We start from the raw sequence: 24,822 nt of genomic DNA on the forward strand, positions 1-24,822 counted from the left end.
TTTCACCATTAATTCTAATTAAACGTTACATAATTTAGCTTCATTAAAATTTTTGATGCTGGAGCTCCAGGGTTCACTGATGGAGCTCAGGTTATTGCCTGTGTACAGTTTCGCAAGTTCCCTCTGTGTCCTTCAGGTTCTCTAATTTCAACCCATTGCTCAAAAAATCATGGCAGAAGTGGATTGCTGACTACTCTTAGGAGTGAATGTGTGAGTGTTTGTGTGTGTGTGCGCAAAGTGCCTTGATCTGGGGTCACATCTAGTGTGTATTCCTGCCTCACACCCAGTGTTCCCAGGACAGAAGATGAATCCTTTACTGAAGATGAATGTACCCAGAAGTTTCATCAAACTCAAAAAAAAAAAGATGTGGCTCAGGATCAATAAAACACACAGTGGTGTTATTCTTTGTCATTTTAATTCCCATAATTTAATTAGTTCAAAATGCAGACAACTCTCACAAAAATTCCAAAAAGAAATAGAACCAGTAATACAGTACATATGCAGATAAGGGTAGTTTTTTTTGTTGTTTTTTTTTAAAAGGTCTATGGCCCTGTTTTAAGAGGGTACCAGACAGTTTACAGCATGGCAGCACAGGGAAAACACGTAGCAGGCATCAGCAGGGGAGCAGGCTACATTCGCTCTAAATTTCTATGTGAATGAGAAAACAAATATGAAATGCTATCAGAACACCCACTGAAGGAGAATGCTGACATGATGCCAAGCAAAACTGGAAACCTTTATCTACACAGTTAACTGGATGGTTACTTTGCACATTGTCCAATTTCACTGATATGATACTGTACACTGAATTTCTATTAGGTTAGATCATATTAGGTTCATACAGATAATGGCATTTCAGAGGGAGTTGATTTTTCTATAAAGCATTCTGAAATACAGCCGATAGCACGCGTCCTAAATGAAGGATGTTTACAGTAATTAAATGCTACCATCCTGTGGCCACACACGCTACTGCATCCCCAAAGAAACACGGGTCATATGAGGTTTTACTGCTCACACGTTAATGTTTTAGCGATAAGAAAGAGGACAACTGCTGAACATGACATCAACTGCTGCTTGTAAGTGAAAATAGTCAAAAACTGCCTTGCCTAAACAATGGTACCACTACATATTTTTTTTCCAAGTACGTTGCTGAAATAATCATAGACACTGTTGAATTTGGACAATAAGCCACCACGCTTATGAAGAAGGGACAAAACATCGGTGATAATGGACGTATGGAAATCTCTCCAAGACCGTTTTAAAAGTATATTAAACCCTTACCTGAATGATACTGTTACATATTGCATTAAGTGAGAGAACCTTCTATTAGTACATACTGTATGTAGATCCATTTCTCAAGATAAGTTCTGCTAGGACTCGTTTTAGCCCAGTTCTCTCTCTCCAAAATTCAGCACTCAAGGTAAAACTCAGATATGTAGAAAAATATAGTTTGAATGATTTTTTTATAATATATATATATATATATATATATATATATATATATATATATATATATATATATATATATATATATATATATAATGATTTCTTTTTAAATCACACCCACCTTTATATATATTTTTTTTAATTTTTTAACTATGTATAGCAGTGTAAAAGTAACATATGATCAGAATTCACACCGCTACAAACTAAAAAACACGAAATGACATCAGACACCTTACTCTATTCCTGTATATCTTATACATCATTTTGTAGTAAATAGTTTGTCATTTTTAGGCAACAGTAATGAGTTATTTCTACCTACGTGTGATAATGTAAACACCACAGTACTGAAGTTACTGTATTCGACAAACAGTAAAGCACAATATTACAAGGCAAATGGGCACCGAAGCATAGATTTGTTCATGATGAGAGATAAAAACAAACAAAAACAACAACAAAAAGGTATAATACACTCACAAGGAAAAAAAACAAAACAAAACAAAAAACAAAGTTAACACTTTGCATTGGTTCAAAGCCATGTTCTTTAGACAGAGCATTAAGGTGTTATTTAGACCAGCACCAAACACTGATGACCATCATATTTTGTTGAGTATCTAGTTATCTTCGAGATGGACCTCATGACCAGGATTAAATTAAGTGATGCTATAATGGAGTCGTCTCACTAGTAGTCGAGCCTGTCTATACTGGATTTCTAACACTGCCTTTCCCAAACAGTATGTGCAAATGCTGGTGTGTGTGTGTGCATGTGTGTGTGTGTGTGTGTGTGTGTGGATTTGCGTATGAGCTGGTGCAATGCACTGTACTTTTCGGGTAGATTTTGGCTATATCTGCACATTTCGGCATTATCTTGGCATTGGGGTCTGTTGGCATGCCTATATAAATACTGTATACAGATACTTTGTGTTTGGCTTTTCAAATAATTAAATGAGAGACTAAAGACAAAATGATTGAACGCTTTGAAGTGGAACCAGGATGATATGACTCTGGAGTTCATCTTTGGTGAAAATTTGAAGAGAATGATTGAGGCACCTGCTGTATTGCTTAGAGGTCTTGGTGCATAGGGCCAAAATCCTATTTTTTTTTTTGCCAATAGACATCAGATCAGTGCAAGAATATTGAAACATTATCTTTTGGATAATATAGATCTTTCAAAACACCTATAGTGCCTAAATGTCATTTTAAAATATATACAGTATTTTGTTTTTGTTCCTATTCTACTGATTTCGAAATGAAATGTGATTGTTATATAGAGATTGTTATAATTACTGGGCAGGGATTGCTTCTTAGCTCAACTCTGAAATCCAATATCAGAATAAACTGGGCTGGTCTAAAAATGTATCTAAATTGTATCTAAAATCATACAAAATGGTGTTTTGGAGCTGCAGCTCTTTGTTAGGAAGGTTATGTCCTTGAAGCATTTATTTTTCGTTAGTAATGGTCAGTAGCTTGTGACTGCCCTGTCAAAGCTTAATCTCCACACTGCAGTTGCTGTGATGACTAGAGACTAAATAAAGAGCTTATCCAAAGTCTATTGCAGAAAATATTTACAGAAGAAATGTTAACACACACTGTTAAAAGATAGTGTTTTTTTGTTTACCTTATATTCTTTAAAAGAAACGTTTATGAAAAATAATCTGAATAAATATGATAAAAAGAGCCGACAATGACAATCATATATCAGATTTATAGTTTTACTCCATCCCCCTCAAATGATGACACTAGCTTTATTTAAATGGCAGAGATTTGAGGTATGATAACAATATTTACATTTAGCTGATTTTAGGGACCCTAAGTCAAAGTTCCAAGAGATACAGCAGCTATTGCAGTGTAGACCTTGTATGGCCTCCAATGATTAACAGTTTACCTACATTTACATCACCAGTTTTTCATTTGAGTGGACGTAAAATGCTGCAGCTGTTACTACTCATACAGTGTACATGTTCAGATTAAATAAAGCCTCATATAGAGACTTAGTGAAGGAGGTCAGTGAAGCTTTGTGCTTTCATAATGATGCTGATCTAAAAATGTGCTCTACGGCGCTGTAAGAAACACCTTTTTATCATGTATAGGTACAGTGTGTGGTACTTTGTGTGTGTGTGTGTGTGTGTGTGTGTATAGATAAGATTCATGTGTGCTGATCTGAGCACATGCTCATGTAGTCACACCCTTTACCATTTAGCAAATGTTGTTGGCATGATCACATTTGTATGAGAAACTTATTTTGTGTTACTGCTTCATTATGTTACAGATGAAACATGAGACCTACGGTGTTCAGTAACATTACAACAGCTAAAACAGAAAAAAGGTTTGTAGAGATAACAGTTAAGGACAGTTAATCAGAAGATTCTAGATGCATCCTAGACACCTTTTTAACCCCCTCTCTATGGCCATCCCCCGTTAACTTTCAATCTGTCCTTCCTTCTTACCATCTCCTGGTCTTATAAAATTTTTCTGTCGCCTCCTCAATCACCTTACATTAATTCTCTCCATCTCTGGTCCTTGCTCTCATACGAAAGGCAGGATGCCGTAGACGAGCAGGGCCATGACCGCAGCACTGAAGAGGCCTGCTACTGGGACCGTGACGAACCAAGCCAGGAAAATGTTCCGGAAGAGACGCCAATCTACAGCCTTCCGCGAGCGCAGCCAGCCAACAGCCACCACTGAACCCACCTGCGTACACGCACACACACACACACACACAGGATCAGCAGCAGCACTGAACACAAGTCATAACCTTAAAATGCTATGTTGCAGTGAAATCTAGGTTAGTAAAATGGGCCAATTTAGTGGTATTACATCCAAAGGGAAGTTTTCAGTCTGTGTTACTGCAATGTAGCGTAGCAGAAAACAAGGCTCCTTTATTGTGTGCCATATATGCTAAATAGCAAGAGCTACATTTCAGAGCTCTTTCTGTCCTTTCTTTCCTCGGACCTTTTGTTTTCTCTCTCTCGTATAGCAGGAACATCAATGTAATGGAGACACCGTGAGGAGGAACATCTCCATACATGCTGCATGTGTCAGGTTCCTGGCAGACTCCTGAGCTGCTAGTCAAGGAAGCAATCTGCCTGTTCTTATACGGTCAGTGTAACCTAAGCTGCCAGGCAGCGGGAGGGGGCATGAGGGGACTAAATCTGGAGTCAAGTCAAACAACAAAAAGGCAACAACAGCCAGGACTTTTATCTTTATAGAGGCTGCAGGATACATGTGGTTTAAGGGGAACTAATCTAATACCGTCAAAGCAGAAAGTGTTCAGTTGGCACCAATACATGGTGCAGATGAAGCTTTGAGTTATGATTTGAAGTTTACACAGGCGGATTACTGGCTTAATCATTGATTAAGTTCATGTTACTGGCACACAATGTTATGGAAATTGAACCATCCGGGGGTTAGTTTTATACCACAGCAATGGTGATTTCTGAAATCAGATCAGTCAGAAAGTGTCGATTAGTTTTCTAAAACAGCAAGTCTGATAATAGTGATAGCTGCAATTCAAATGATACGTTTGTATAAAACAACTCATTCACAGACACTTGTATGGCAAATTACATACATGAGAGTGTAATAATAAAACTGGCTTTTTATAAATGTGATATTTAACCAGGAAAAATGTATAATTGTTGATATGGTGTGAAGTGATATTCAAAAAAATCTGAAATCTGTTTTTTATGGAAAGGAAAGGAGATAGCGATGGAACAACTATCCCAAGTGACAACAAGAACCGAATGGAGAATGGGGGTTGTTTATTAATAAATTAGATTTTGTAATCGGTGCTAAACCGCTGTGGTATACATAGAAAAGAACACTTTGGGACATTCTGTCTGAGATAATCCTCTCCAGGCTTCATCACACAAACGCCCAGTCAGGGATTATTTTCCTAAAACAGCACGTCCCATCATGTTTTATTCCTTACTTATTAAACACTTAATAAATCAGTAGCTATTTATCACCACTAATAGAGTCATACTGCCATTCTGGGGGCTTCGAGTACTCATGAACTGTGCATGCCATCCACTCATGAAAGGTCACTGCCATTCTGATAAAGTTCCACAAACAGCCAAGCATCTGCATGTGGAGTCTCCACTTAGACCTACCAAAATCTTGGTTTATAAGTACTGTGAGGGAAATGGATTAACAGCAGCCTCAGATCAGCTGATTCTCGAGGGTGGGGATACTATTCAGAACTAGACATACTGTTCTAACTGTCCTTGTTTGTACATGAAATCCTTTTATACACACACACACACACACACACACACACACACTTCACTGTGCAGCAGTATTCCACAATGGAATTAAATTGAATTAAAAATCAAGAAGCCCCCAGAAAACCTTTCTACTCAAAAAGGATGAGGTGAATTTGCATGTTAGTATTTATCCATAAATTCAAATATAACAAAGAACAAAAAAAACTAAGATTTTAATCTGATGAATTATGGATAAGGTTAATAGTCTATTTATCCTAATTACCAAGTCTGACATTCTCTAATTAATTGAATGTAGTTATAGTTATACAGATTTATGGGTAGTGTTATGGCTTTTAGTCTAAAATGCTATGAATCTGAACCTCTGCAATTACTGCAAGAGTAATGATTAATCTCACAATTATGATTTCAGTAGCAAGGTGTGATTAGCACTAACGATGGGCTGAACTCTACCAAAGCTTCCCTACAACAGCTTCGGTACCTTGCAGTGGGTGGAGCTTATGGGAATGCCCACATTTGAAGCAACAAGCACTGTTAGAGCACTCATTACTTCAATGCAAAATCCACTGTGAATAGACAAAAGACAGAAGGAGACAGAAAACAGACAGATAAATGAGAGACAGAATGGAGCAAGACTCTGCATGACCCAAACATACAAACACCACAGAAACACACCAAAGTGCCACAGAAACAGAGAGGAGGAAGATGCCAAGGTCTCTTTGACCCTGGAGGCACGGAGTCTTTGGTTTAAGAAAAGAGCATGGAGTTCTTGTCCTCTTTTCCAGAGAGTCTGAGAGCACTGCATTACCCCAGCCGAGAGGCTGCATTCAATTATGTGGAACGTGACTCTGTTCAATGGACATTTGTGTGCAATTGAGATGGCTAGTGGTTATAGGAAACAATTTCAACAATGGTGCCAGGATTGGGACAGTGGCAATTATATAAAGATCAAAGCACACGATTCATGGCCATGTGCCCCAGGCTTGTACCCGTTGTCTGATAAGAACATGCTACATTTCCATAATTCATATGGTATATGCATCCTCTGTCATTTACACCAAATCAGATAATGCATGCATCTCTTTTAGGGTCCACCACAAATCACCTATGGCAGCCTGACAGGTTTGGAGATTTTGCAGCAGCTCTGTATCCCTCTGAAAACATGCAGTCACTCCTTTTTTTCACCCGTCACCTGAACCAGTGTTTACCTTGCAATGCGTGGTACTGATAGGGAGTCCAATATTGGACGCCAGCACAACAGTGACCGCTGAAGCCAGCTCAATAGTGAATCCACTGCGGGGAGGGCAACAAAATATCATTTTATACAATCATACCTGTACTGAGACCACTATCACCAATGCATGCACAGTCCAGGCAGACATGCATTCAGTTTTAGTTCATGCAAAACTAAAGACATAAAAGATCATGCAAATTAGGAGATAAATGTGGAGATGTCCTTTGAGTATTTGTAATTAAATCTTTAACTCTTTAAACTCTCATTAACTCTGTCGCACACTCATGCACGCATGCACACAGATGGTGATAAGTTCCTGCTTTATTCAAAATGTGTTTCTGCTCGATTCCTGAAACAGCTTTACTTGGTTCTTCATGTAGGTTTTCAAATACTTCAGTTTTTAGTGCAGGTGGCATTTCAGCTCCAGGATCCCCCGGGATGGAAGACATGCGTTATTATCTGTTTCCTGTGTTCATGTAAGATTCCTCTAGTTTCCTCCCACCTTCAAAAAACATGCTGGTTGATGTATTTGCTACTCTGAATTTAATGTATTCTGCACATAAAATTCTATTTCCCAGTCGAAACCATTAGTAGACATGACAAATGACATTTTTATGTAAAATATGATGAAGAGGAAAAGAAAGAGAAACCAATTTCACTGGAAGCACTTTTTAATGAGAATGTAAAAAAACAATGGGAGTGTAGCCTCTCTGGGATTTATTTCCGCTAGTGATGCAAAAATAAACAAAACATTTGGCCATAATGTGTCTGAAATCTCAGTTACTCAAAATTAATTTCTTGACCATACCTGTAGAACAAGAACAATGAATATATCTGGGTTTGTCCGGTATCTATCTATTTTACTACAGGTTCAGGCATCAATAATGACAGTATGAAGTCTATAATGATTTAAATCTCAGAATTACTTTGGAGGCTGTGCATTTCCCATTGTGTAAAAGAATGACAGTACACTTACAGGATCAAGTTCTTTCAATGTAGAGCCTGACACCCTTATCAAATGGGAATCCTGCACATTTGTGAAGTGCCAAAAGTCTGATAGAAGGCCCCAGACAGCAGCAACTGGAATGCACTATATTATAACCGTTAATTAAGAGCTCTTCAATAGCTTTCAAATGACAGCAGCATCACCTCTGCCATCTATTGTGCCCAGAAAACAAAACAAAAAACAAAGAGACCAGAATTTTTAGCCATTTTTGTAGCTCTATTTTTAGCTGCCATGAACCTCATTATGTTTCAGTCGATTGTTTTCAAAGTCTCCTGTTCAAAGCCTTTGTTTATTCAATTGATCAGTATTCTGGAGAACTGCACTGCAGGAGCCCAGCTGCTCTTGCCGACCCGTGACTTACCCAGGCTTGCCCGCTCACCTCACTCTTACTGTGAAGAAATGACACAGCAGTAGCTACCACTACTAAAGTTTGAAGTACTTACAGCATATGTAATCATATAGACAAAGAAATCTTATAAAGTTTGTGTTGATGGAATGAATTGTATAATAGACAACTGCATAGACAAGTGTCTCTAGCTTTTAGATCTATGGCATTTCCTTTTGCAACAAACTGGAAAGACTGACCCCTATATTTGGACTGAGATCTAATGTGAACAGTGAACTAGCACCAAGATTTACATTTTACACCCTGCATGGTCACCCTATAATTAAAATATACATGCAGTATGATGTTTTAATATACATGTACATACTTTAGAATTAAACATTTTCTGTAACCTATATTTACTGGGAATGGAGCACTGACTAGTTGTCCATTGCCATAAACATAAAGCTGATCAGCTGACTTCAGTGTTAATAACTGGTAAGAGCATTAAAAATCTTGACCTTAAAAATCACTAAAACTACTAAAACCAACAGCATGTACATTTTTTTACGGCTTATTGAGCGAGATTAAATGTCCCAGAAGAAAAAAAGCTCATACACAAATGGCTCGGTTTAATTGTACTGATTTCCAGTTATAAACTCAAGTGGCTGCTGTTTGACAGAGTGTTTTGTTTTGACTTGTTTCTCTCGTCACCATAAGAGCACAAGGTCATAAAGGTTCCGTGTTCAAGTGTAATGCTAAATTTAGCAGATGTGGGTAGTTTGATTAGGGAGGGAACAAATAGTGATAATTGTTGTCCTTACTCAATGTTGAACTCATTCCACAGCTGCGTGTAACCTAGTGTGTGTGTGTTTGTTGTGTGTGTGAGCAACAAAGCTGAAGCTTTACTGTCCTAATCTACTTAGATTTTAATGGGACAAACAGCCATGACCTACTTGGCGAGGCAAATTCTTTGGGTCCTAAGTCAGAAGAATGACTGGAAAAATGCTGCTTTTGTAAGTGAACAGGGAAGGCCAGGGCAACTTGTATTTAAAAAGAAAAAATTGCAATATTAACCCAGAAAATAAAAAAGCAAGAACCTTGCAAACAAATACAGGAAATAAAAATAGAAGAGATCATGCATGTTGAGTCAAACTCTTTGCTGTGACAAACAGATCATGCAACAGATCGGCCATGCTGACACAGGAGGAGTGTGAACTCACCTGGAAGGCGTGATGGGCGTGAGGTCCTTGCCCATGGTTTGGATTACACGGCGTCCCCACACCCACAGGCCAGCGCAGATGCCTATGCCACCGTAGAGTAACAGCCAGATAGGAGTGGCTGCGTCCTGCATCACCCCACCCTGGTCATATATCATCCACAGTGCCACCAGTGGGCCAATGGCATTACTGCCAGGTAAAGAAAACATTCTTATGCTTAGAAACATCATAAGTAAACAACATAAAGCCAATAAAAAGATCTTTCTGGGTAGAGCTAAAGATATGCTTAATTATGTTCAATCATGTTTCATCAAGAACTGGTGTTCGATCCTGAGTGGATTCCTGCCTCATGTCCGGTGTTTCTGGGAAAGGCTCTCTAGCCACCATAAGCCTGATCAGAATAAAGTAGTTACTGAAGATGAATGAACCGTGAATGAATATTTCATCATGTAGGAGTCAGTCAATCTTATGTTTATAATGTAAGAATATAATCTTCTGCTAAATAGGGAATGAATTAATTTAATACCTTGAATTATGTCAGAATGTGACCTACTGAAATTGGCACTTGCGCTTCAGGTTTACCCAGACTATTCATTATCAATAAACTCTTAGTTCACATTTCATATTACTCCCAGAAAAGATGTCATTGTATAAACTCTGTAATAAAAAGTGATTTCACGTTCAGAGTCAAGCACATGTAAAATGTATTTACTTAGTAATTATAACATGACACATGAGGGTTACCTTCTGACAAGCAGCCTACCTGACATCATTGCCACCATGTGCAAAGGATCCAAAGCAGGCAGTAAGGATCTGCAGGAAGTGGAAGAGCAGAAAAACCTGGGGCTTGTCCTTCTCCTCTTTGTCGTCATCGGCGCAGTCCTCCAGTCCTCCTGCACCTTGCAGTGATTCATGCTTCTCGGATCCAAGTTTTACGTCCCCCTCCTCTGCCTCGATTTCAGCCTCGGCCACAGCGTTGCAGTAGCTAGAGTAGCTGTCATAACGGACGCGCTTCTTAGAATAGGAGACACTGTCACCCACCAGCTTCTCACTGTCCTCAGGTGGCGCTGCAGCATTGGACTCTGAGCGCCGTAGGGGCTGTACGGCCATGCCGCAGATGGCCGCTGTATAGCACGTATAGCTGTTGTTGCGGCGAAGGACCCGGTGGCTGACTTCGGGCCGCTCTTCCTCCAGCCGTCCCACGTGGATTTTGTGTAGCAGATCCTTGTAGAGACCAGAGTCCTTGTGCACAGTGTGGTACACCTGGCCGTCGCTGCGCACATGTCCATCAAAAGCAAAGCTTCCATTGGACACTGGCGACTTCAGACAGCCGTTGGTCATGGAGTGAGTGCGACCTGGTGGGATATGATAAACATGCATGATATTCAACTTGCAAAATGCTTATTTTAGACAATTTTTTTTATAATTCCAACAACAAAACCACAAATGGTTCTACAAGGGATTACAACAAATTAACAGAGTAACACAGCAAGCTGATCATAACAATATAACTACATATACTAAATGATTACGAACAACTACTAAAGTAGTCATAATAAACATTTGAATTTGGCCTGAATGTGGCAGAGGGCACTATCTAATACAAAAAACATTTGTCAAGACTTGCAGAATCTATGCAAAGCAGTTCTGAAGGCTTATGGTGGCCCAACACAGCACAATTTATGCAGCTTTTTCCTTTGTCTTTTGTTTGTACATATGATGTAAAATCCATTCAATTCCATTAGAAGGGTGTTTTAAACAGAATTCTTGCAATAAAATGACCAAAGAACAAAACGAAAGACCAAAACAAACAGCTAAGCAAATCAATCACTTAGTAGATCCACAGTGGCTATAAACTCACCATACACCCGGCCATTAGGAAGGACAGTGCCACCATTGGCCAGGCTGTTTAACTCGCCAGTGGATTCCCCAGTCAAGGGCAGTTCAGAATCATCATTACCCTTTGCCCCTGGAAGCTCTTTAAACACCGGAGCCTCCTCTTCCTCCTCAGGAATCTTATCCAGACTCTCATCAGAGATGCGCGAGAGAACATGCTCTTTTTTCAGTTGACCTGGACATGGAGAAAATGAAAAAGAGGGACGTGATTTTCTGAGCAGAAAAACCAACAGGCTTTGTGCCAGATAGGTATAAAGGAATAATTGCTTTTGCATTAGTCTCATCACTTTGCCGTATGTATCATTCTATTAAGCAAAGAGGATCACCACAAAATAAAACCATAATGTTAATTACATACCAAGTCTTTTAAATACAGGGGCTATTCTCAGAGTTTCTTTCATTTATAATTGGTATTCAGCATAGTTATGAAATGCCTTATTAATGTAAAACGCTTAATCTAAATGCTGAGAAAATATTTATGTATGTTGCATAACATTCACATTATACTGGAGATGATAAACCCAGCCTTTTAATTCAAGCACATTAATGCTGGTACTGAAATAAAAGCTGTCATTGACAGTGATGATTTGAAAAATTACCAGTAAACACAATTAAATAGTAATCCCAGTTATTTCAAAGCTGCAACCTAGAGTGTGTGGCTCATATGATCAATTTAGCATGATATCTCCATGTGATTTTAAAACATAAAAAGTGAAATAGCCAAAAACAGCTGCAGAGTTTATTTTCATTGTGTTCATTTCGACACAGGTTAAGCAACAACATGAAGCTGCAAGCCACAGCCAGCAAAAAGGGACACTCCACTGTGCTGCTTCCCCCCGGTGCAACAGATGGTAACCTCCAGGTTCTGTTCATTACTTAACAATGAATTTCTTATTAACCTCAGCCATGTTTTTGGACTTGACTTAAACGCCTAAGGCTTCTCAAATATTACAATCCTCCTTATAGCAAATGTGTGTTTATTAATTAGAGATAAAATAAGATATGGACAAAATAAGTATTTAGTATTCTGTTAATTAATAAATCAATTGATTTTCTGTAACAAATTTTTAAAAGTCTTTTTAATAGACTTTAGACTTTAGAATTAGATAGCTCTCCTCTTATTTTGCTTTTCTTGACTCCCTCGACTTATTCTACCTCCTCTCCTACTTATTGCTCTTTCCTACCAAGCTAAAGCTCTGTGGGTTTTGAAAAAGCTGGATTATTAATAGCAACACATTCATAAAAGCCAAACTGCTGTAATGCATAAACACACTTGACTTATGACTTTGCAAATTCACTCAGCAATAAATCTGTGGATAATTAAACTAAACCACCATTTGGAAAGGCAGCCAAACATTGTTTGTGGAGAGCTTGTAAATCACTATCTTAGCATGTGAACCTACTTGCGATTTTCCTTCTCATCCAGGGGCAGACAAAGATCCAGACCACTGCAGCACACACCAGAGCACCGGCCAGGGTGATGAGAGCGATGGCCCACACTGGGAGCATCTCCAGTCCTAACACTGCAGGGGTACAGACACACAGCTCAGAACGACAGGGAACAGAGTGCACACCTGGCAGATTAACACATTGCCTTGGGTTGAACAGATGGTCGTCCGATAAACTAGACTTTGTCCTTTTTCAAGTTTATATAAAACTATCTGAAGCACATCTGCAAACACAAACAAAGCACTTGTGCAATTGCGTAAAAGAGCGGAATACAACTACAAGGAAGTCAACCGCAATTAATGTGATAAAGCATATTTATTCGATTAGCTGTCCCTTTAAGGGAGCGAAGACTCACAGGGAGCTCCTGTGAACATGATGGAGAATGCGTTGATGCCGATAGTTGAGGCATAGAAGAGGGGTAAAGCACGGAGTCCATTTGGAACAGGATCGTCCTGCAACAAGACACAAGATACCGATCAACACGGGCACTAAACAATGAGGAAACATTAATTTAACTGATCTAATGCATCTACTTTAACTCCATTTTACTGGAAAGGTCAATAACCCCACTAGGATGTGTCTAAAGTATGCACAAAGTCTAGAGTATCTAGAGTAAGAGCAATTATATTACAAATACAAAATGCAATACATACAAAACATGCATCAGCATTGATAAAATTCTGATTTTAAACATACTTTATTAAGAATGAAATATCTGATGACGTAGAAGAGTAGGCCAGACATGAGGCCCGACAGCAGAGGAGAGATGAACCAGGAGGCAACTGATGCAGACAGAAATGATCATTAGATTTTTAATAAGAAAGGCAAATTTTATGCTGATGTGAACAATGCTGATATACAATGTATACAATGGTTATTTAGTTCTTAGATTAAAACTGCTCAGTTTAATACATACCAATTTTGACTAGCTGCATCCACTGTACTCCTTTGGTGCCAATGGCTACCATAGAGAAGCCGATAGTAGAGCCCACTATACAATGGGTTCCAGATATGGGCAACTTAAGGAATGAGGCAATGAGCTGCCAAACCGCAGACCCTGAGAAAGAAGGTGATACATGAAACTCACAGGCAGGGAGTCTCTCAGCCACATGCTTCCCCTCATGTTTCTTACGGTTATACTCTATACTTTCCTACGAATAAAAAGATTTAAACACTGAAAGAAGAAACTCAGATTGGAAAACAAACAAGAAAGAATCATGCTGCGTACTCCTTAACACATTCTCTCCTAACACTTTCATTCCTGGATCTGATAGTCTACATTTTCTGGGAAAATAAAGACCCCATTCAGGAACTTGGCATCTGAAAGGAGTATCAGTCAGCCCTCAAACAACATGTGACCATATGTTTACTCTACCACAGAGTATTGGCAGTCTACTTAAAAAGAAAAACAACTGAATTAACAGCTTTGCAATTTCACATTTAATCCCAATTCAGGATTTTCAACCATCATAAATTTAATTTAATATCAAACCATAACTTACCGACCATGGCGCTGACCTCGCCTGCCATCAGGATCGGTACGGTGTCATTGTACAGGTTGACATCTATAATCCCCTTCCGAATGGTCTCACCCACTTTAGCGCCGAGGAGCATGGAGCCCAGTGTTTCAAAAATGGAAGCCAGGATACAGGCCTGGCGCAATGTGACCACCCCCGAGCCCACTGCTGTGCCAAAAGAGTTCGCGACGTCGTTGGCTCCCACCGAGAATGCCAGGATGAAGGCAATGATGAAGCCAACTACAACCATCCATAGATACGGTGATAAATCCATCGTGGTGTCTGTTCTTGAAGTGGATTAAGATAAAATGAAAACTCTGGAGTGCTAAATTAAACAAAGTAAGATGCTTTGTTTTTTAAAGGAAACAAAAATCCCCTTCTTTTTTGTGTGACTCTCTTCTTCCCCTGGCTGCTTGTGTTCTAGGGGGAGAGGTACACTGCTAACTAAGCCGTTTAACCTCTGAAGTCTCTGAAGCTGTGTGCAATACAGGCAGGAGAGGGCATTCCATTGTTTGGCTCCCTTCGCGTCCCGTTGACCAAGAAGTCCTCAGCTGTCAAAACAATAAAGAAAAATGATTGCAGAACATTCCCATGCTATTTGTACATGATGCAGTATTACATAGATAAAACACTGCAAAAGAGCAAAAGGTCAGAAAGCTGGAGAAACAGGTGGAAGGGGAAGGGACACAAACTTCAAATGAAAATTATCTCAGTACAAACCTGACAGCTTTAGAATGATCCTTCAAGAAAACCTGAACTTCTGTCAACACGTTTATAATAAGACAAGTATAATATATGTTAAGATCCTAAATGGAGACTTGCCATCATCAGAGAAGGAATGTACCAAATTCGCACCTCAGGTTGGACTCTCAGCAGGGATTCAGGGCTGGCATTCCTGCTCAGCCACAGCAGTATGTGACTAGTCATGCTTCATACCTAAGCAAAACTGTGGCGTCTCAGTACCCAATACCCACTTGCACTAATACGGCTTCCTGCTTTGCAGTTTTCAACAGGATTATATTATTATTGGGTCACAGTCTCTGGAACATGGGAGGTCTGTAAATGTGCCACTACAGGTCATCTGATGTCTGACCGTGTTTCTGGAAATCAGAAATTTATGGAAAACTAAAACATTTTCAGTTTTACTCTTGTTTATATCTGATCATCATTGGGGATGGCACTAACTTTCTACTCAGTAATATGTGATGCTGCAGTGCATTTTTAGTGCAGTGTGAAAATAAAGACAGGTTTTGTCTTAGTCACATGGGTTGAGCAATTTATTATAACACAGAATTATCAGGCTATATTAGTTGTCTATTAAATCAAGCCTAACCCTAGTCCAAAGTCAACATCTTATAATGGTTATTTATATGCTGCGTAATATCAGATCAGTAAATAGACTCAAATAAAAATGAAATGTATGCTCTCTGTCTGACCTAGATCCATGGCTCTGCAGCGGCTCTGTTATGATGTGGTGGCAAATTGCTAGCATGGTTTAGGTCTGCTCGTCCCCTTAGAGGTTATGGTCACTGCAAATCAGTAAAGATATCTCTGGCTGATCACAGCTCTGGTGACAGATTTCTATCCTGATGCGAGTTGTCTCTTCCCTTCCTCCTGATGATGATATTCTCAAACACAGGGCGTAAAGTCTGAACGGTTTGATGAATCACCAAAACCAGACACTATGGCCAGTTTTGGAGAGATGTGTTTGACAGCACTCTCCATCACCATCTCCTATCATCATCATCATCATCATCATCATCATCATCCCAGTTGAGGGATTTTGGGTTGATCATTGAACTGAAGAGATGCAGCTCAATAATTTGTCCCAAGTCCAAATAATGACAGCATGAAACTAACAATGTACAAGTATGATGTGAATGCCTAATATCTGACTAATTAGATTAATAGTTTGAATAGTTGGATAATAAATATTTGCTCTGATCATAAAATAAAGTAAATCTGGTCTGTGGAAAGAGTCACTGGCTACAGAAAGATCCCTAACCCCTGATTTATTTAGTCAAGACCAATAAAAAAAAATCTACTAAATTATAATGCTAAAAAGAATGTGTATATATTTTACATAAACTGGCCTGGAGCAAGCCTTGATTTTCAGCACTTCCTGCTTAGTTAGGACTGAATGTTAACAACCTGCTATTCTCAAATGCCTTTCATGTAAATCTGATGTCAGCTTGGTGTTAATATGAATCCATAATAGATAATCAATGAGCTGAAAGATCACCGTACCAAAAGGTCATCAGTCACCACAGGCGACCATTCTTGATGTCCCTGAGTGAAATGTTAATCAATGCACTCTTCAGAAAAAAGCTCAAGGATATGTGCACTGAATACAGCAATAATTACTGCACTCTTTTTACTGCAGTTTATTCTGACAGGGAGCTATAGCACATTCATGTGAAACACTAAGCCTTTTGCTTAAAGGGAATTAAACGTAAAGAAGGCAAAAAAACGTAAAGCCAGGTTAAGACATTCTCTAGGCATTTACATTTCATGTGCAGAAGTCAGATGAGCTACATATATAAACATCACATGGCTGCTTGACACCAAACATCCCAGGAAAGGATCAGATAGTTCGGTGACATTCCCACGTTCGTGTCGCAGAGTCATCAAAACTGCTAATTCATAAACATACAATGCAGTGCACAAAATAAGCATGTCACAAGTAGCCCAAGCCTCTCAGTACACAATGTCCTGCAACAATGACACAATGATCTTTCCATGGCACAAGGCTTGGGTGTTACCAGCTCTCTCAATATATGCCCAGATTCACTGCCACAGGGCTGTATTATCCAGGATGATTAACAGAAATAGCATCACAATGCTTAGTAGAAGATTTGAACTGTTTAATGAAGAGGATTTTAACTTTTTTTTCCCCCCATAATGTACATTTTCAGGTTTGTCAGACATTTTACTTGTTAAGGTTCCATTCCCCATAGAGCTAAACTTGGCAAGAATAGAGCATGACTTTATGACTTATACAGATAAAATGTGTGTTGAATACATTCCTGAGGAAAACATTACCATGCTACCCAGTGAGAAGTATTCTATAACATAAAATACAAAGTAGGTATTAATAATGGGATTAGTCATCCTTAGAAAATGTGAAAAAACAAAAGTGCAGCTAATGTAACCTATTTATTTTGCTTAGCTGTTTTGATTGACAGGCATGTTGTGATCCATATGATGCATACCATACCTTTCTGCTACTATAAGGGAATGAAGTGCTTAGAAATGACAAACTTAAAAAAAAAAAAAAAAAAAAAAACATTCCTCAAGGGTGTTTTGGATAGCTTGGGGCCTTTGAATGTTTTTAGCATCCTAAAAATGGAACCTTCGTGTTCCTGACAGTGTATAACTATGTCTATGTACCAAATCTAAACAGGATCTGATGTACCCTATAAACAGGATACATGAATCCTCAAGACTTTCCCACATTGCAAAACTTTGCCGAACAGTTCCTCCAAATGCTGACGCTAAATGAAATCTTCAGATCTTCATGAACACAGAATAAATGTCTCCATACAAAAAGCTTCACAATAACTTATTATTTGTCTTAATTTAAATCTTGATAACATTCACTATGAAAGTATTGGTGAATAAGATATTGGAGAAAGTAGACTAATACAAGCCTGTAATCTGCCTTTCAGGTGATACGATCATGCTGTTAGAGAAAATTAAAATGAGATCAAGAATTTAAGAATTCAACAGTGATGTGGTATAAAGTACATAATAGCCTAGCATTATGTTCAACAGCTCATTGCATGCAAATGGAAAACCAGAAATGCTATTACAGTGTCATTTAAATAAATTTGCGTTATTGTGGACATAGGTTTCAGCACAATTAGCAGCAGTCATCTTGAAGAGTTAGCGTAAAAAACTATGTCCCAATGCCAATGTGTCTTAAATTAAAAACAATTACTGTATAAATCTCCATTTTGAGATCAAAATCTTAAGACAATCTAATAGTGTACTGCATCAATCAGATATTTCATGGACCATTCCATCCTACATAGCGCTCGCTTATGTGTGACAAGTGCTTTACACATTTGTTACGTAAAAAGCTGAAAGATGTACACGTGCACACATGCAAATAAACTGCCCTTCTGACCATGACCCTGAGAGTCCTGCAATTCATTCTGCACTGTGCAGATTCAGTCAGATAAATATATTAACCTTTTAACACCCTCTCTGATATCGGAAAGAACCAAAATCTAGCGCAGGAAATCAAGCACACAGGTAATTAATATAGGCAGATATACTGTACATGAAAAAGGTCTAAGTAATAGTCAAGTCCACTTTACTTGGACAGATTAAACCCAGCAGCTTTAAATCAAGTGATACTCAAACTCTATATGAGACACGTCAACTTCATCTATTGTTTCACATGTTCACACACATCCAGAAGGCACGGTACCTGTTGCACTAAAGGGAAGAAGAAAAAAAAGGAAACGAGGAACACGGTAAGTGCGAAGAGACGGAGGAAAGCTGCCGCACTGACTGCAGTAAACTCTGATCGGCTCTACTCACCTTCACACTATGCAGTATTGAGTGAACTGTTTTTAAACGGGAGGGGGTAGAGAGATAATGGGTTGAAAAATGACAGACTGAGTGATGGACAGATTAAATATGACCTGGGAAGAATGAGGAAAATGACATGATGTGATGTACTAAAGACGAGAATGACAGAGCATCAGGGTGATCAGATAATCCATTCAAAAAAAAAAAAAAAAAAAAGTGTCCAGCAGAGAGGGGAGAGGAAAAAAAAAAAAGCACTTTGTCAGAAAGAAGAGAAAATCGTGAGGTCGAGAGTTAGATGTGACGTGTGATCCTGCAGCTCCCTCCTCATGAAACGCCTGTCACTGCAGTCTAGACTGCCTCTTAAATGAAAGCATCGGCATCGAGTGCAGCCTGACCAATCCTGTTGCACTTCAGGCAGCCTGTACCTCTCACTGGACAATTCTGCATGAGAAGAAAGCATGATGGGGGTGACTGAGCCAATGACAGAGAAACCTGGTAAAGGGGGGTGGGGGAATGCAAATTTCCAAACCAGGAAAGGCATGTCGGCACACCAAGGACATTCAACGGTGTTTACAGTGCTGACACTGCTACAGTCGCATTATGTCTCTCTTAAGACAAACCAGCATAGAACAATAACTAATAAAAGCATTTATATCCATTAGGAAACGCCTGATCCCTCAAGGGCACAAGAGAGAGTTTTCCCCCCCTTCACAGCACAATGAGCACACATGAGCATTATGAAATAACTCACAGCATGACTGATTAATCAGATTAGCGCCACGGTGGCATTATTTGTGTGGAATAAAATATGTAAAATAGCAAAGCCAAGGTACAGCTGTCCCATAAAATAGGAACCATTAAACAACTGAAGATCACAACACAATATACACCATAGACTTCAAACTCCTCAACAGGCCAATTACATCAGATTCATTACAAATTCAATTGTTTTCTGCTTGCACATTCCTCATTCTCTTTCAGTACTTGGAACAATTGTTCCTTTCATGAGGATGATATCATTATCACGTGCCCCCTCCTTCACTGCCCACCTCTTCAAACCAAAACAACTGTTGAGACATGAACTGGGACGACTTCCTCTCGCTAGTAGATCACACACACCGCCCAAACTTGAGCTGGTGTGAAGTCGATGCAGTCTCACGCTAGATTCATCCTACATTCTATCTAAAATAGCCAAAACAAGGACCAGTTCGCAGATGCAGCCATCGGCACTGGGGATGCTGCAGCGATCACAGTGGTTCTTGTGACACTAACTGTCCATGCAGCGACGCTAGTGGCGGTCCATCTGACACTGTCACACTGATTCAGGGTCATATCTTTCACACCGATTCATTGGTTGTGACTCAAAGAGCCTCAAGTAGTTTTAAGAATGTTTCATGAAAGTTCTTTCAAAGCAACTGTATTACCTTGAGATGATACTGACAGAAGTGCTCCAAACATGGTGTGCGTAGGCTGTCTGACTCGACTACTCCCCTCACATGGTTTAGCCAGGGTTTACAAAAGGCACATCTTGTGATCATCAGCTATTTTGGCTCTGACTCTTACTCCTCGAGGAGTGCCTCTTTCACAGCAGAGACAGTAACGTGAGAGGACCAACAATTAACACTATTCCTCAAAGATAGTGAACATGGCCCCTGGAAAGGAGTTATTTCTTTCATTTGTTAAAAGAAAAAACAAACACTCCATCTCAGTACAAACAATATCACTATGACACGAGACATTTCACAAAGATCAGAGTTCTTTACTGATGAACGCTCGTCTGTAACCATACTGGCATGCGGGTACCTTCCTTAAAAAAATAATAAAAAAAATTAAAAAATGAGAAATATTTAGATTAGAAAACATAAGACTTCTCACCTGTATGAATTTTTCTTCAGGAAAGGTAACCAGATAAAACTTTCAATTTGATTTTTTAAATGTATACTATAATTTAAAAAAACAAAAACTTAACAGTATTTGTTCTGCTTCAAACCAAAGTGTCTTCTTTGTGTCTTCACCCTAGTGACAGATCACAGGTTTGAATCCCTATGATGCCACATCTATCTATGGGATTCGTCTAAGGGAGCTAAATTGGTTGTGCTTGCTGGGTGAGAGGAATGGCATACATGTTCTCCTCTGTCAATCACACTGTCACTAGCTAATCACAGACACCTAGAAGTTACACTGCAGATAAGGACAGTGTGTTATGCTGCCCTGTGATGCAGCAGTACAAAAAAGAAGCTGACTACAAAGGTCTCAAAGGGGTACATGTTAGCCTTCACCCTCCCCAGTTGGCAGCTGTTGTATCATAGGAGAGAGCTGGATGGTAGGTGGAAACTGGCAGATGCCCAAAATGGAGGGAAAATGAGGGGAAAGGTTTCTTTTTATGCCATCTCATGTCTCATCATTGCAGCCTTTGGCTTGATTAGGAATCTAGGACCAGATGTATGTAAATCTGCTTTGTGATAAAGGCTTTCAAATAAAACTGAAATAAAGTCTGGTGAATTCTCCAAAGTTGATTCAAGAGGCTATACAACATATTCGAGAATAAATTTCTTAGTAACTACACAAATGTCTTCCAGGTAAACTCTCACACATTTGGGATATATTATTAACAAAATAAACACAAGGTGAGTATACAATGATGAAGTCCCAGCCAAGTCACTACCCCTAACTGGCCTTCTCAAACAACCACACAGGATGTGGTACACACTGTCCAATACCATTCCATGAAGAACAAAGTTCTAAAGCCAAATTAACTGCATCTGAATCTCCTTTGCCGAAATGTCAAGAAGAATGCATGTCACTTGAATAAGAGTGCATCAGGTGAGCTGAACAGTATGACATTGCTTAATGCATTTTCTTGGAATCTCCTTTCAAAGAACATCCTTTGCTTCAGGGGAAAACAAAAATGGTCCCTTTCTGCTCCCTACTGCTCTGTCCTACTTTCACACTCTGAAAAGTGCACCTTGTGAAAGGTAAAAAATAAAAAGAATGGAAAAAAGTAAGTTACAATGAAGGACTACAATTTTGACAGCAGCTGCAGTAGACACACAACAAAACAAATACGGTTTTACAAGTCCATGCCAATTACCTATGACCTAGTGAGTTTACAATTCAAACAATCAAACCAAGGACCATTTACTCTGGCCAGTCAGATAGCCAGAGTAGCCAATGATTTCAGTTCCCTTTTGGTCATTTAGGCCTAGTTAGCATTTCCTTTCTGCACATGTTACTTTTGACAGAGCTTGGTTCAGATTACATAACAGAAAACAAACTCGTAACTGTCATCTCCACCCTGTCAACTCCGCCTCCGCCCGATAAAGCTTGACAACAACTATAAACAGAACAATCTTTACAGTTGCTAAAATAACATGGTTGAAAAGACAAAGCAGGAAATTTCCTTCTAAACATTTAGCTAGGTCATTTTAAAGCAAGAACTTAGCCAAAAATCAAAATATTTTTTAAAAAAACAACAAAAAAAACAAGCAGTATGTAGTAGTATTTGTATATTATACAGCTCGCTAATAGGTTCATAACATTGTTGGTAATAACATTTTATTAGAACTGTAATAAATCTGTATTGGTGAATATTGCTATAAACAGCAGCCTATGAAGAGTTCACGCGTATAAACCAAAACTGAATATAAATATTTTCAACATTTAGGTGATACAGAAGACAAAAAATGTCAGCTAATTAATTAGGAAAGTTCTTACAATAGGTTAGAGGTTTACTGTAGGACCATTAGAAATGTCTGGATTTGAACTTTGACACATGCCTTCATTCTATACATTCCCAGAACAGCTTTTCTAGTTGCTGGGGTGGAGCCCTGAACTTCCCTAACTCTTCTGTAGAACAAATTCTGTATCTTTTATCTGGAAATGTGTATATAGTTTACCTTTAAAATGATATATGGTGGATAAAAGGACCATAATTACAATTTAGAGGTAAAGTTTTATAGGTAAGCTTTTCACAGAGCTTGTGTAAATGCTTAATTTTGCTGCAGTTTTTTCCCCCCAAAATTTCTTGGAAAATGAATTGAATTGAAGCATGGATTGTCAGAATTGCAAGCACAGGATTCTTCCTTTAAACTGCTACCAGTGCAGACACATATGTAATTCATTTCTCTGATGGCTATACTCAATTTTTTAAGCACCTGCAATGAAGACGAATTTGGCTGGATGTGTATTGTGATGTCACACGACATGTCCTGGCTCAAATCTGCAGAAGATCTGAAGCATTTTGGAAATAAAAGAATTTTTGGTTTCCTGGTGAGAAACTGTCTAAGAAAAGATGCATACTAAAAGGTACAACAGATGCACGCTTGAGGACACACCACCACAAAATTTTTATTTTCATCAAATTTTACGCACTGCCTTTGAAGCTGAAGTGCCACCTCTGTGCGTAGAAAGGAAGAAAAACTGGTCACATGACTTCTGTCTAACAAACCGTAGTCATGTCGTAACAGGTGTCCCTGTCAAATGAGTGGCCACCAGTTCCAGTTAAGCTCGTCACTCTAAACTCAGCCCAGACTATTTGTCATGTCATTCAGCATGTCAGCACCTTTTTGTTAATGGCACCACTCGAAAAAGGATGACTGCAAAAACCATATAATTTGCATATTATCAGTATCGGATACTCTGCAGGGTTAAAAAAGGTGAAATTTAATAAAATACCAAATCAAGTGTCACATGATACTACAGAAGAAGTGCAATGGTATTAACTAAAAGCATTTAGCCATAAAAAAACGTTTTATACTGTATTTTACGGTATTTTATGTTGGATCATTGTCAGATTGATATTATATTAAATCTATATAATATAAAAAAAAATAAAATAAAAAACTTTGTTGGGGTATATATATATTTATCACAGTATGTTTACGTGGAGTTTGCACCTGGCTATGACACTCCTACAACACCTGACTGAACCAGAAGATGCATACTGCCTGGCGCACAATTATGGTACAAGACACTTGAAACTCCTGAAAAACAAAGGCAGAGCTGGAAAAGTGTTAGTCACAGACTGACATGGAAAGTCACAATAAGCTACACAACCCACTGCATCCTCCATTAAACCTCTTTGTGTCATAAGCCTACAATAGGTTTTTTTTTCCTCCATTTTGGCTAAAATACACCACCCACAAGCCTCACATTTGGCAAAGTGTCAGCACTAGGGCAGATTCAGCTTTTAACATGATCTGAACAAGTCCGACAGTTCTGTCTCGCTGTCCAAGATGGAGATCAGGAATTAATCTGATTTTCACGGTATTCACCAGCACCATTGTAACTGTCAGAGAAAGCACTTACTGTTATTGTATATCATATTATCACATTCCTGCTTATGGGAAACCAAAGTTAAAGATATAAAGCATGCATCATTAATATAACTACATAAGTGGATGCAAGGTGAAAAAAAAAAAAAAAACAGAGGCTGACATGTTCTTACGGCAATAGCTTTTCTTTCTGAACCCAGAGCATCTCAGTCAACACTCATTATCCTAAATGAAGTGGGGTAAATCTATAAAGGGAAGAGAGTTATTCACTTCCTGACTTCATCAACCTGAACATCATTGTTCACTATAGGGGATATTGAATTTCTCTGCAGTGTAGCACTATATTTTTATCGGAATACCTGCCCAAAGCAGCCGCACTGACATTAAAACACTGCTCTTAAATCCAAAGATATTGTGGTTTGCGAGATTTTGCTCATTTCCCCCCGGATTTAGCAACTGGCATTCCTTCACTCACTGCCTTTCTATAAAATGCCTTTTACACACCTTTCTAAATTTTAAATTATTTTTCTCACAATGGTGGTAAACATTACACTATATCCTGTGGGAAAAGAGGTTCTTTTCCATCATCTCCAGCCAAATCCAGGAATGAATAATGCACAATAAAATATAGATAACTATTAATAAAACTCATCATAGTGACACTTCAAGGCAAGTTATCGAGTTATCAAGGCACATG

At 38.8% G+C, this 24,822-nt stretch overlaps 1 protein-coding gene across 3 annotated transcripts in view; it reads right to left on the reverse strand.

The window, feature by feature from the left end:
• Positions 1-396: 396 nt before the first annotated feature.
• slc20a2 (solute carrier family 20 member 2) overlaps positions 397-24,822 on the reverse strand; it is a 29,500-nt gene continuing 5,074 nt past the window's right edge. Inside the window, exons 2-11 of one of the 3 annotated variants that reach the window (XM_058389008.1) lie at positions 14,299-14,864; positions 13,713-13,853; positions 13,493-13,578; positions 13,152-13,248; positions 12,751-12,870; positions 11,313-11,522; positions 10,215-10,806; positions 9,455-9,640; positions 6,148-6,232; positions 397-4,134 (exon numbers count right to left, since the gene is read on the reverse strand). In XM_058389008.1, coding sequence (XP_058244991.1) covers positions 3,970-4,134; positions 6,148-6,232; positions 9,455-9,640; positions 10,215-10,806; positions 11,313-11,522; positions 12,751-12,870; positions 13,152-13,248; positions 13,493-13,578; positions 13,713-13,853; positions 14,299-14,587 — 1,971 coding nt within the window. In that variant the 5' untranslated portion in view covers positions 14,588-14,864 and the 3' untranslated portion in view covers positions 397-3,969. Of the gene's footprint in view, positions 4,135-6,147; positions 6,233-6,874; positions 6,960-9,454; positions 9,641-10,214; positions 10,807-11,312; positions 11,523-12,750; positions 12,871-13,151; positions 13,249-13,492; positions 13,579-13,712; positions 13,854-14,298; positions 14,865-24,822 lie in introns of all 3 variants that reach the window. The other 2 variants (XM_058389007.1, XM_058389009.1) reach the window with 2 other exon arrangements.

This window comes from Hemibagrus wyckioides, linkage group LG05 (assembly GCF_019097595.1).
Source record: "Hemibagrus wyckioides isolate EC202008001 linkage group LG05, SWU_Hwy_1.0, whole genome shotgun sequence".
NCBI lineage: Eukaryota > Metazoa > Chordata > Actinopteri > Siluriformes > Bagridae > Hemibagrus > Hemibagrus wyckioides.